This window comes from Hemiscyllium ocellatum, chromosome 16, assembly GCF_020745735.1.
Source record: "Hemiscyllium ocellatum isolate sHemOce1 chromosome 16, sHemOce1.pat.X.cur, whole genome shotgun sequence".
NCBI classification, from domain to species: domain Eukaryota; kingdom Metazoa; phylum Chordata; class Chondrichthyes; order Orectolobiformes; family Hemiscylliidae; genus Hemiscyllium; species Hemiscyllium ocellatum.
The window spans coordinates 5,625,781-5,639,143 of record NC_083416.1 but is presented as its reverse complement, the minus strand read 5'-3'; the positions used below and the strand labels follow the sequence as shown (position 1 = coordinate 5,639,143).

The following is a 13,363-nucleotide window of genomic DNA, read 5'->3' as shown; positions in this document are numbered from 1 at the left end:
TACATAGGTACATATGACAATAATAAAAAAAAGTCAAAATTATTTGGGTGCAGGCCTGGAGTGTTTCTTAATGCACATGGTCGCCATTTTCTCAATTTGTTTAAAATCTAGAACAGCGAAAAAATACCCACACCGATAGAGCCACGGAGTCAGACAGTACGGAAACAGACCTTTCAGTCCAAACCAAACATAATCCCAAACTGTCTACTTTGGACTCCAGCATTTCAGCTTTTTGTCTCTAGTGATAATCATCCAGCACAGAAGCAAACCCTTCGGTCCAAGCAGTCCATGCTGAACATAATCCCAAACTACACTAGGCCCGCCTGCCTGCCCCTGGCCCATATCCCTCCAAACTTTTCCTATTCATGTACTTATCCAAATGTCTTTTAAACGCTGCAACTGTACCCACATCCAGCACTTCCTCAGCAAGTCCATTCCATACATGAACCACTCTCTGTGTCAAAACATTGACCCTCATGCCTTTTTAAAATCTCTCCCCTCTTATCTTGAAAATGTGCCCCTTAGTCTTGAAATCCGCATCCTAGGGAAAAGCCAACTACCATTAACCCTAACCATGCCCCTCGTGATTTTATAAACCTGTAAAAGATCACCTCTCAACCTCCTATGCTCCAGTGAAAAAGGTCCCAGCTCAAACCTTCCATACCCAGCAACATCCTGGTAAATCTCTTCTGAACCTTCTCCAGCTGAATAATATCTTTATTCAAATTATGTCTTACAGTCATAGGGGCATAGAGCTTTACAGCATGTAAACAGATCCTTTGGTCCAACCCGTCCGTGCCAACCAGATATCCCAACCCCATCTAGTCCCACCTGCCAGCACCCAGCTCATACTCCTCCAAACCCTTCCTATTCATACACCCAACCAAATGCCTTTTAAATGCTGTAATTGTACCAGCCTCCACCACTTCCTCTACTTTAAAAAATTGCCTCTTAGGTCTTTTTTATATCTTTCCCCTCTCACCCTAAATCTATGCCCTTTAGTTCTGGACTCCCCCACCCCAGGGAAAAGATGTTGTCTATTTACCCTATCCATGCCCCCAATAATTTTGTAAACCTCTATAAGGTCACCCTCAACCTCCAACACTCCAGGGAAAACAGCCCCAATCTATTTAACCTGTCCCTGTAGCTCAAATCCTCCAACTCTGGCAACATCCTTGTAAATCTTTTCTGAACTCTTTCAAGTTTCACAACATCCTTCCGTCTTCCTTTGAGTAGATTCACAATAAATTGTTAGACCGAAGGTTCACAGTGTATGAAAATGCCAGAAACTTTATGAATCATTACTTTGCAAAACAGACTTGTTGGAAGTTTATGAAGTCGCTTCTTTGAATTTCCATCTCCTCCTTGTTTTATTTCAACCCTGGACTGCACAGCAACGTCAGCCAAGTCAATACATGGGTGGCCTGACATACCTCTGCCCAGAATTCTTGCAAGAGGAGCCAGGTAGTAACTGACACTCTGGATTTTATTTCCTTTCCCAAGGAGCAAGTTGGGCGTCTTGCCACTAATACGAGCAAGCAGTGGGACGGGGAAGGGAGGGAAGAATTGTAGCCACAGACATGTCTGCTGATGTTGCAGCTTCCTTCTCTCGTAAGGCAAACCGACCATTAATGACAGCGACACTTGTAAAGACTCCCTCTGTACAGCATTTCTTTTCAATCACATTTACATAGCATCATTAATGCCAAGAATATCCCAGGCACTTCCTTGGAGTGCAACCATAAATGAAAGGGCACAAAGCCAGAACTGAATATGTTAAGATGACAAAAAGCAAGGTTTGAAAGAGTTTGCAACTTTCCAGAAATTTTGAACTTACATTCATCATGCTCATACACTTTTTTATTTTAGGTTAGACTCCCTACAGCACGGAAACAGGCCCTTTGGCCCAACAAGTCCACACCGACCCTCCGAAAAGTAACACACCCAGACCCGTTCCCCTTACACCATGGGCAATTTTCCATGGCCAATTCACCTGACCAGCACATCTGTGGATGGTGGGAGCAAACCCACACAGACACGGGGAGAATGTGCGAACTCCACAAAGACAGTCGCCTGAGGGTGGAATCGAGCCTGGGTCCAAGGTGCTGTGAGGCAGCAGCCGTAATCACCTAGCCACCGTGCCACATTAAAACTTTGAAAAGATCCTCCCCAGTCAGTAAAAATGCCCACACGATAACATAGTCAGTGTTGAAATGGCCGCAACTCCTTTTCTGCACCAATAGGTTTGAGTTATGAAGAAAGGCTGGATAGGCTGGGACTTCTTTCACAGGAGAGTGAGAGGAGACCTTATAAAAGTTTATAAAATAATGAAGGGTATAGACAGAGTCGATGGTGGTTGACTTTTCCCCAGGATGGGGAATTTCGAGACCGGGGGCACATTTTGAAGGTGAGAGGAGAGAGATTTGAAAAAGACACGAGGGGCAATTATTTTACACAGAGGGTGGTTCGCATGTGGAATGATCTTCCTGAGGAAGTGATGGGTGTGGGTACAATTACAACGTTTGAAAGACATTTGGATAAGTATATGAATAGGAAAGGTTTGGAGGGATACGGGCCAGGAGCAGGCAGGTGGGACTAGTGTAGTTTGGGATTATGTTCAGCATGAGCTGAAAATGTGCTGCTGGTTAAAGCACAGCAGGTTAGGCAGCATCCAAGGAACAGGAAATTCGACGTTTCGGGCCAGAGCCCTTCATCAGGAATGCCCAAAACGTCGAATTTCCTGTTCCTTGGATGCTGTGCTTTAACCAGCAGCACATTTTCAGCTCTGATCTCCAGCGTCTGCAGACCTCACTTTTTACACTACATTATGTTCAGCATGGACTGGTTGGTCCAAAAGGTCTGTTTCCATGCTGGAAGACTCTATGATTGAGAACTTGATTGGACTCCAAAAGACAGGGGGGAGTCACAAAGAGGGAATGAATAACACATGCAATTTGTTTTTACTTTTCTTTTACATTCTCCTAAGATCTTAATATGAGACTCTGTAAAAATCAAATTTGCCTGATGTTGCTGATCTCATAAAACTCTTTGCACGTCTATGACATAAAAGCTCATTGTACTGTAAAGGTGGTTATGGAAAGCAGGAACCAAACTTCAGTCCCAGTGGCACACATTCCCCATCAACCTAGGTTTGACTCTGCCAGTTAAGTGTAACAATTGACAGAATGCCAACGAGTAAACGTTTACTCCACAAACAGCAGTTACAATCTACAGGAGAACATAACTCAGTGTAACAAAATCCAAATGAACAAAAAGCCATCGCCATTCCTCCCTGAGGCCTTAAACACATAGAGTTACTTCTCAGGAGGCTTCTCAGTGCAAGAATATCCGAGTTAAGTGATTGTCACTTTGCCAAATGATAACCCTAAAATAGGTACTTATCATTATTGCAGCCTCAAGCTAAATGCTGGTGAGGAATGGATGGAAAAATGACTATGTGTGAAACGTGGTTGTATGTAGAGGTGAAAGAGAAAACTTTGCATGTCTAAGTTCAGAAAATACCAATACTCAGCGCAAATACACGTTAACTGGTTCATAGCGTATTCAGTGCCAAACATGTAGCAGGGTATTTGTTTGAGAGAACGATTAACTCCATATGTAGACTTTTACAAACACTGCAGCAATATCTGGAATCAACATCCGTTTAAAATAAATGGAATTCACCATCTTCATCTTTTTGAAACATTCAGATGGACCCAGGAGCTCCATGATTTCTGGATGGCCAAGTCGTTAAATAAACAAACTACTCAAATAAACACCTTCTTAATGAGATGGCAGACCAACCAACACGCCACAGACATGGCACTGACTGATCAGTCAAACAAACATCTTACAAACACCACTTCCTTCCACTGCACAATCCAATTTTATAAACTAGGTTAACTCCATCAGACAACGTGCATTCAAAGCTGTGATTTTGAATAAGTATAAGGATACTTAAGTTTAAAAGAAAACATGATCTCTTGGTTACTTACAGCCGGGAGAGCTTGGGGGTGCCTTGGAAGAGTAGCTCAGGAAGTACCTGGAGTTTATTCTTGTTGAGCCGCCTGCAGGAAAATACCAAACAAATACCATCAGAAATCGATGCATTGCACCTAGAGCTGGTGCAGGATTACTGACAACTCCGATTCACTGTGTGTTCAAAACATCAAAACTATCTGCTTATGTTGGGCATCCTGACAGAGATCGATCAGTCCAGTGCTGCAGAACATCCTTTACTGTAACAGTATGGGCAGCACGGTGGCTCAGTGGTTAGCACTGCAGCCTCCCAGCACCAGGGACCTGGGTTCAATTCCAGCCTCGGGCAACTGTCTGCATGATGTTTACGCACTCTCCCCGTGTCTGCGTGGGTTTCCTCTGGGTGGTCTTGTTTCCTCCCACAGTCCAAAGATGTGCAGGTCAGGTGAATTGGCCATTCTAAATTGTCCCATAGTGTTAGGTGCATTAGTCATAGAGAAATAGGTTTGGGTGGGTTACTCTTTGGAGGGTTGGTGTGGACTTGTGGGGCCAAAGGGCCTGTTTCCAGACTGTAGGGAATCTAATCTAATCAAAAAAATGAAGTTGCAGTTCAATCTGTTGTACATACAACACATCGCAGCAAGCCCACACCAGCTAATAGGAGAAAGTGAGTTCTGCAGATGCTGGAGATCAGAGCTGAAAATGTGTTGCTGGAAAAGCGCAGCAGGTCAGGCAGCATCCAAGGAATAGAGATTTGACGTTTCGGGCATAAGCCCTTCTTCTAACACAGGAGATTCGACGTTTCGGGCATAAGCCCTTCTTCAGGAATGAAACGTCGAATCTCCTGTTCCTTGGATGCTGCCTGACCTGCTGCGCTTTTCCAGCAACACATTTTCAGCACATCAGCTTATAGACTTTTTGTATTCATTCACAGGAAGAGGGCATCGCTGGCTTGGCCAACATTTATTCCCACCTCAGAGCAGGGTCAAGAGTCAACCACATTGGGGTTCACATGTCATCCAGACCAGAAAGGGTCCATAAGTGAAATAGATCTGTTTTTGCAATAATCAACAATGGTTTCATGGTTATCATTAGACTTCTGTAGTGATTGGAATGGGATTGGCCAGGTAGATCTCATTGAGTGTGAGATCTCTCATTGGACTGTTAACCTGAGCCAATCAGGGAGCTCTGGGGAGGAGTCTCAGGGGTTCCCCTCTCTCTTGGGACTGGCTCTGAGCTGGTCAGAGCCCATGTACTGTGCATGTGTGAATAAAGGGTGACTGGGGGCTGGGATACCAGCCTCCGTGGAGTTATTTCAATTTTAATCACACATTTTTTAAAGTTCAATTCAAATTCCACTATGTGCCATGGCAAGATTCAAACCCAGGTCCCCGGAAAACTATCTGAGCTCCTGTCCAGCGATGGGCTGTCACCTCTCCCAGCTTAACACAGAGGAAGTTGGAGTGTTAAAGTAATGTAATCAGCCACAGGCCCATGCTGTTGCCTTGGAGACTTGGTTCCAACAGCAGTTGCTGAATTTAACTTCTTAAAAAGTCAAGTCTCAGAAATGCTCAAATGATAGGTTTTTTTTAAACATCCTCTGGTTCACCCACTCCCTTTAGGGAAGCAAATGTGCCATCCTTACCTTTGGCTTGAGACCCACAGCAATGTGGCTGATTCTTAGCTGCCTCTGGGCAATGAGGGATGGGCAATAATTGCTGTCCATGCTGGCCACAGACATGTTATTCTGGATCAGTGGTGCTGGAAGAGCACAGCAGTTCAGGCAGCATCCAACGAGCAGCGAAATCGGGCAAAAGCCCTTCATCTGAAACGTCGATTTCGCTGCTCGTTGGATGCTGCCTGAACTGCTGTGCTCTTCCAGCACCACTGATCCAGAATCTGGTTTCCAGCATCTGCAGTCATTGTTTTTACCTCACAGACATGTTATGTATAGTCGAACCACGTGGTGCTGGAAAAGCACAGCCAGTCCAACAACATCTGAGGAGCAGGGGAATTCCTGATGAAGGGCTTATGGCCAAAACATCAATTCTCTTGCTCCTCAGATGCTGCCTGACCTGCTGTGTTTTTTTTCCAGCGCCACACTCTTCCACTCTGACCTCCAGCATCTGCAGTCCTCACTTTCTCCAAGTTACGTATAACCCCAGGAATGATTTTTTTGTTTAATATTTCAATCCAAACTGACTGTGTCAGGAGAGCTGAGGGTGGGCAAAGAAGCAGACACACCGACAGTGGTTGATTAGATTTGTCTGATCACAGATCCATGCACCGAGCTTGATTGCTTGACCTGGTGGTTAGAGCAAGTGAGTCCTGAATCTGACATGACTTTCAGAGAGAAAACCACAGAGAGAGACTGTTATATTATGGTATAGATTCCTGACCAGACTGACTTAGACCTCTAAGCTCACTAATTCCCTTTAGGGCAGGGAACTTCCATCCTTACCTGGTCTGGCCTACATGTGACTCCAGTCCGACAGCAATGTGGTTGACTCTTAATTGCAATTGGGGATGGGCAGTAAATGCTGGCCCAGGCAGCGATGATCACATCCCGTGAAAGATAATGCTATTCAAATATCAGACGTTCTTATACAAGGATAGTTCCCTTGCTTTTTGGCACTTTCTCTGTTTAATGCCGTCAGTCCATTCTGTGTCCAGTAACATCAATACATGTCGAACCCAGATTACATGTTTGTGTAGTAGTGATATCAATTAACTGTTGAGATATTTGACTGAACAGAACCCAACTACCTGTGGTATATGTTATATCGGCTAACGTATGTAAATCAGAAACAAAAACAGACATTGCTGGGAGGTCTGCAGGTCTGGCAGCATCTGTGAAGAGAAATCAGTGTTAACGTTTCAGTCCGGTGATTCTTCCTCGGAATTAGATTACTTACAGTGTGGAATCAGGCCCTTCAGCCCAACAAGTCCACGCTGTTCCCCTACATTTACCCCTTTACCTAACACTACAGGCAATTTAGCATGGCCAATTCACCTGGCCCGCACATCTTTGTGACTGTGGGAGGAAACCCGGAGCAAACCCACACAGACACAGGGAGAATGTGCAAACTCCACACCGTCAGTCACCTGGGTCAAGAATTGAACCCAGGTCTCTGGCGCTGTGAGGCAGCAGTGCTAACCACTGTGCCACCGTGCCGCCCAGGAATGTTAACTCTGATTTCTCTCCACAGACGCTGCTGAGCTTTTTCCAGAAACTTCCTTATTTACAGGATCTGCAGTTCTTTCGTTTTTTATTTAACATATAAAGCCACAAGTGACATCAAAGACTACGACTACATGTAGATTGAAAATTCCGTACAGTTCCAATATATTTGAAATCAGGAAATGAACTTTGAGTTCTGGACCATCTCTGCATAAACAAGACAGACTGCAACTCAATTTAAAGATAACAATTGTTTATTTTAGAAACAGGCCATTTGGCCCAACAAGTTCACACTGAACCTCTGAAGATTAACCCCACCCTATTACAGAATATTTACCCCTGACTAATGCACCTAATCTACACATCCCTGAACACTATGGGCAATTTAGCATGGTCAATCCACCCTAACCTGCACATCTTTGGACTGTAGGAGGAAACCAGAGCACCCGGAGAAAACCCGCACAGACACAGGGAGAATGTGCAAACTCCACACAGTTTCAACTTTCAACTACACCACTTTCAACATTCTCAGATACAAGCACTGGACAACCACTCAGAATTAGAGAAACTCAATCAAACTTTCTCAACAGAAAAGGATGATTTTCAGCAGTGCAGATTTCAACATCTGATGCAGAGTGTGCAGTGTTTGATTTACAGGATTCTCACTCTCAGTACACCTTTTAGTAGTTGCAAAGCATTATTTCTGCAGCTTTTAGTTTTTCTGATAACGTGTAGAATTCTGCTGCAAATTAAATAGATCAACATCATTGGATACATTGTAAAGTCTGTTGCTGCAACAAACAGTGCGCTGGAGATGTATGACCCTCGGTGGAGACACTCAGAAACAAGGTTCTGCCTCTGATAATCCAGTCGCCTCACATAGCTACGCTCAGCAATACCTTCCAGTCAGCACCATGTGCTACTGACTGAGTGCACTGATAATAGAGTGAGCACGGAAGGGTGGCTCAGTGGTTAGCCCTGCTGTCTCACAGTGCAAGGGACCTGGGTTCAATTCCACCCTCAGGCAACTGTCTATGTGGAGCGCCCCATGCCTACATGGGCTTTCTCCCACAGTCTGAAGATGTGCAGGCCCGGTGGATTAGTCATGAGAAATGCAGCGTTACAGGAATAGGATAGGGGGTGGGTCTGGGTGGAATGCTGTTCAGTGGGTTAAGGTTAATATGATGGGCTGAATGGCCGGATTCCACAATAACTGCACCACAATCAGTTCCGGTGAGTTGTGCTTAGTTTTGGGGATCAAATGAGCATTGTGTGTCGTTCACATGCATCTTACAGAATACAGGCAGGGTCCCTACCTTGCTCCTTACAGCAATCTCAGGATTTAGACAGAGTAACCCACTTTGTTCATTAGTGCGGCCAAATACACTAACAAATTATACAGCTCAGCTGCATCACTCAAAGGCAAGATCGGCTGTGACTGACAGACTGCATTGTTCAAAAGTCAATAAATGGCTGTCCACAAGAGAGTACAGAAGCTGTGGTTTTCTCATTTATTGATTGATTTATTGTCATGTGTAATGAGATAAGCTTTGTTTACGAGCAGATCATAGTCAGCAAGGACATACAGATCAGACAGAGGCTTACAAGTTACACTGCACAGGGTGTGCACTAGGTGAGATTAACATGATCAAGGTCGGCATCATTTGAAGTTAGAGAGTCCATCCATCAGTATAATAATGGCTGGGAAGAAGCTGTTCCAGAACCTGTTGGTGCGTGTGTTCAGCTTTCTGTATCTTCTGCCTGGTGGAAGAGGTTGTAGGAGAGCATTACCGGAGTGGGAGGAGTCTTTGATTTTGGCAGCCTTTCCATGGCAGCGAGCTGTGTAAAGGGAGTCCATGGATGGAAGGTTGACTTCTGTGATGATCTGGGCTGTGCACATCACCTTCTTTCATTTCTTATGGTTCTAGACAGAGCAGTTGCCGTAACAGGCCGTTACGTCAGTATGCTCTTGATGGTGCATTGGAGGAAGTTGGTGAGAGTCGTTATGCATATGCTGAATTTCCTGAGCCGCCTGAGGAAGAAGGCATCTTGGTGGAGGTCAGATATAAAATCAAAGGGTTGTTAAGGCCTCCCAGACAACTACTCAGAAGGGTGTCAGAGGTAATGTTCAATACCAGATGTATAGCTCCAAGAATTCATTCTACATTTGTACCAAGTAATGGCCATCACCAACAAGATGAAGGACAGTAGCTTCTGTTGACATTGAATCTTACTAACATTACAGAATATCCCACCTGACAACATTTTGAGTGGATTCTCATTGAAAAGCCACATAAATAACGAGGTGATAAGGTCAGAGATTGAGAATTCTGTGATGGGTAACTCACTTAGTGACTCCCAAAACCTGTCCCTGAATTACACAGTGAAAAGCAGGAGCGTAAGAAGCTCAATGGATCCAGGGCAAAGTGACTTGTGTGAGTGTGTTAAGTTTCTCAGAGCAACGCACTAGTTTCTAACTGTACAAGAGATCTCTTTACAAGACATCAAAAGTATCTCTGCAATTAAAAAGAATGTTTGCTGCATTCCCACCTTCCGCACCTACTCGTTTTCCTCTGGACTGAGTCCATGCCAGGTTGAACCAATCAAGAGAGCACACTGAGCATTAGATCAGTTACCAGACTCACATAATCAAACCCAGAACAAGTGAACACCACCATTGGCACCTCATCCACCACCTCAAACATTAATTCCCTGTGTTGTGCGGGGGTGATGTTTTCATGCCGCTGAACATATGTTCAGTTTTTTTTTGAAGTCTAAGAGGATGTTTGCTGGCAAAGACCTCCAAAATTACAATTCCTTTCTCCCTCTCCGAAATGTACTCACAGCATTTAGATTAGATTAGACTTACAGTGTGGAAACAGGCCCTTCGGCCCAACAAGTCCACACCGACCCACCAAAGCGCAACCCACCCATACCCCTAACCTAATACTACGGGCAATTTAGCATGGCCAATTCACCTGACCCACACATCTTTGGACTGTGGGAGGAAACCCACGCAGACACGGGGAGAATGTGCAAACTCCACACAGTCTGTCGCCTGAGTCGGGAATTGAACCCGGGTCTCAGGCGCTGTGAGGCAGCAGTGCTAACCACTGTGCCACCGTGCCGTGCATATCTTTGTAAAGATATAACACTTTGCATCACATGGAATGCAACATCTAGTAGTTTCCTCAATCCAGGACATGGAATGCCTCGCTGTAACTGCTGCAATGGTTTACATTTACACTGAACATGGTTCATGTCAAACATTTTGTGCTTCATACAGCCAAAGGCATTTTACAAGGTTGTCAATTTCTCAATATAGGCTGGCAGGAGTGCTGTAATAGTCTTGCCCCATTGAGCCTGCTATTGAATGGCATCATGATCTGCTGATTCATAACTCATTAGGTGCGTGTTTGTTAACCAATACAATAAATGAGGCACTTTGCAATAGAATTGACTGCATCTTGGTAGCACCCAATTTTGTTCCCATTGTCTATTACTGGAAACAACACTGCAATGAAGTAGTCTCTACCGCGTCCCTTATAAAGCCTTTGTAACATAGTCTCCTTAAACGCAACAAAGACAGGTTGTTCATTTCAACACACTGTCTCTGGAAAATCCTTTCTTGTCGTACGATGCCACGAACCCAGAGGGCAACCCGGTACATGCCTCCTGTCACGAGAAAAGGTCACTGAGTATATTTACACAAGAGACAGAGCCCCTTCGAGACCTCAGCTGGGAATAAATTTGTTTTTGCTTCAGGCTTCTGTGTGCTAATGAGGTGACACGTAATTACACAGAAATGAACCTCGTCTGCTTGCCTGCATTTGCAGGAGACCAAAGCAGCGTTCCTGACGTCAGGCGAAGGAATAGTTCCTGTTAATTAAAGGAATGGTTACATTAGAGTGCCATTTGTGTGTCACTGGGATCTGCAGTTTTTCGCTCTCATTGATAAGGTCACCCCATAGGTCCCTTCCTTTGCTCACCTCGTACTAGAATGCGCGTCAAAAGTGAACAAGGGAGTGGGCTAACTGTACATCCAGCTTCGAGGCTGGCACTAATGTTTTCCTTTCATCGGCAAAGATGGATACACGTTTCTGGGCATAACCAGCTCCCCAAATTTCCAATCTCCCTCATCTTGGAGAGTCCATCTTTTAAACTTAGGGTGGCAAGTGTCTGATGAAGGGCTTATGCCCGAAACGTCGAATTTCCTGTTCCATTCCTGATGAAGAGCTTATGCCCGAAATGTCGAATTTCCTGTTCCTTGGGTGCTGCCTGACCTGCTGCGCTTTTCCAGCAACACATTTTCAGCTCTGATCTCCAGCATCTGCAGACCTCACTTTCTCCTGGTAAGTGTCTGGAACAGCTGCCAGAGGTAGTGATGGAAGCAACTCCAATTTTATCATTAAATTTAGACAGGTACATGGATATGGTGAGATATGGACCAAACTCAGGCAAAGGGTCTAGATTAAATTGTGAAAACCGGGCAGCATAGGCGAGATGGACCGAAGGGCCTGTTTCCATGCTGTGGACTTCAATCACTCTACGGCTCTTAACAATGTCTTGAAGACCAACACAACGGCTACAGCCTGTACTCTATGGTATTTCTTGCTACTTCAACATAGATCTATCAGTGCCCCTCCATCCATCTCCTCCCCAATCCCACTCCCCACCTTCACAACCTCCACACTCTCTTCAAAAGTACCTTTGGGACTTCCATTGTTCAGTAACCTTGTCATGAATTCATCTCCCTCACACAGCACAATTAATAAAATGAAAAGCAAATGTTTACATATTCAGTCGAATGTGCTCCTATTACTTTTTGCCAAAAGGTAATAGACACTTCATTATAAAATATTAATTACTAATTAACCATATTTGAATTACTTCCAAGATATATATTCCACATTTGAAGGCAAATGTGACAAACAACATTGAAAAGGAGTGATAATCAGTCAGACAATGGAGACAGAGAAAGGAAATTAGTCACTGCTCCAAATCCACTCATCGCTCCTAGTGATGAATGGGAATAGGAAGGCAGATGCCATTTGGAACTAATGGGGAGGGGAAGAACATACCAAGCGGAGGGTAAAGAAGAAGGAATGTGCCAGGTGTAATTCAAAGGTGATAAAATAAATGGAGGAGGGTGCCAGGGGAATTGGAAGGGCATTAGTGCCAGCTCAGCATGGGTGGCATGGTGGCTCAGTGGTTAGCACTGCTGGCTCACGAAACCAGGGTCCCAGGTTCAATTCCAGTCTCGGGCGACTATCTGTGTGGAGTTTGCACATTCTCCCCATGTCTGCGTGGGTTTCCTACGGGTGCTCTGGTTTCCTCCCACAGTCTAAAGATGTGCAGGTCAGGTGAATTGACCATGCTAAATCGCCCATCAGTCAGAAAGAAATGGGTCTGGGTGGGTGACTCTTCGGAAGGTCGGTGTGGATTTGTTGGGCCAAAGGGCCTGGTTCCACATTGTAGGGAATCTAATCTAAACTGGACAGGGATGGAAGACATGGTTGATGTGAATTAAAGGAGGTGAAAGAATAAGATCATAAGAGACAGGAAGCAGGAGCAGGTCTTTGGCCTCTCAAGTCTACGCTGTGATTCAATATGACCATGATTGATCTGACATTCCTCGTGTCTATTTTCCTGATTTTTTCCCCTAAGGCCCTGGTTCCTCGAATGATCAAGAATCTATATACCTTCATTTTAAATATCCACAAAGATTCTGTCCCCACAGCTGTCAATGCAACGAGTTGTAAAGACTCACAGCTCTCCCAGAGAAGAAATTCCTCTTCATTTCACTGCTAAATTGGTGCCCCTTATTTCTAAGTCTATGCCTTCTGATCTGAGACTCTCCGATGAGGGGAAGCTTCATTTCAGCATTTGCCCTGTCAAGCCCCTGAAGAATCCTGTATGTTTCAATGAGATCACCTCCCAGTCTTCAAAGTTCCAAGGGATAGAGTCCCAACCTGTTAAATATTTATTCATAAAACAATCCCAGAAAAGTGGATAATAAACAGGATAATGGAATGGATCGGGTTGGGGTTGAGATTTGGAAGAAGTCTTAGAGTCACAGAGATGTACAGCACGGAACAGACCCTTCGGTCCAACTCGTCCATGCCGACCAGATATCCTAAATTAATCTCGTCCCATTTGCTAGCACTTGGCCCATATCCCTCTAAACCCTTCATATACCCATCC

At 44.6% G+C, this 13,363-nt stretch overlaps 1 protein-coding gene across 2 annotated transcripts in view; it reads right to left on the bottom strand.

Annotated features, from left to right (window-relative positions):
* Positions 1–13,363, bottom strand: part of LOC132823328 (slit homolog 3 protein-like) — a 699,246-nt gene that overhangs the window by 583,124 nt on the left and 102,759 nt on the right. For both annotated transcript variants that reach the window (XM_060837019.1, XM_060837020.1), the window contains exon 5: positions 3,996–4,067. In XM_060837019.1, the coding sequence (XP_060693002.1) occupies positions 3,996–4,067 (72 nt within the window). The remainder of the gene's footprint in view (positions 1–3,995; positions 4,068–13,363) is intronic.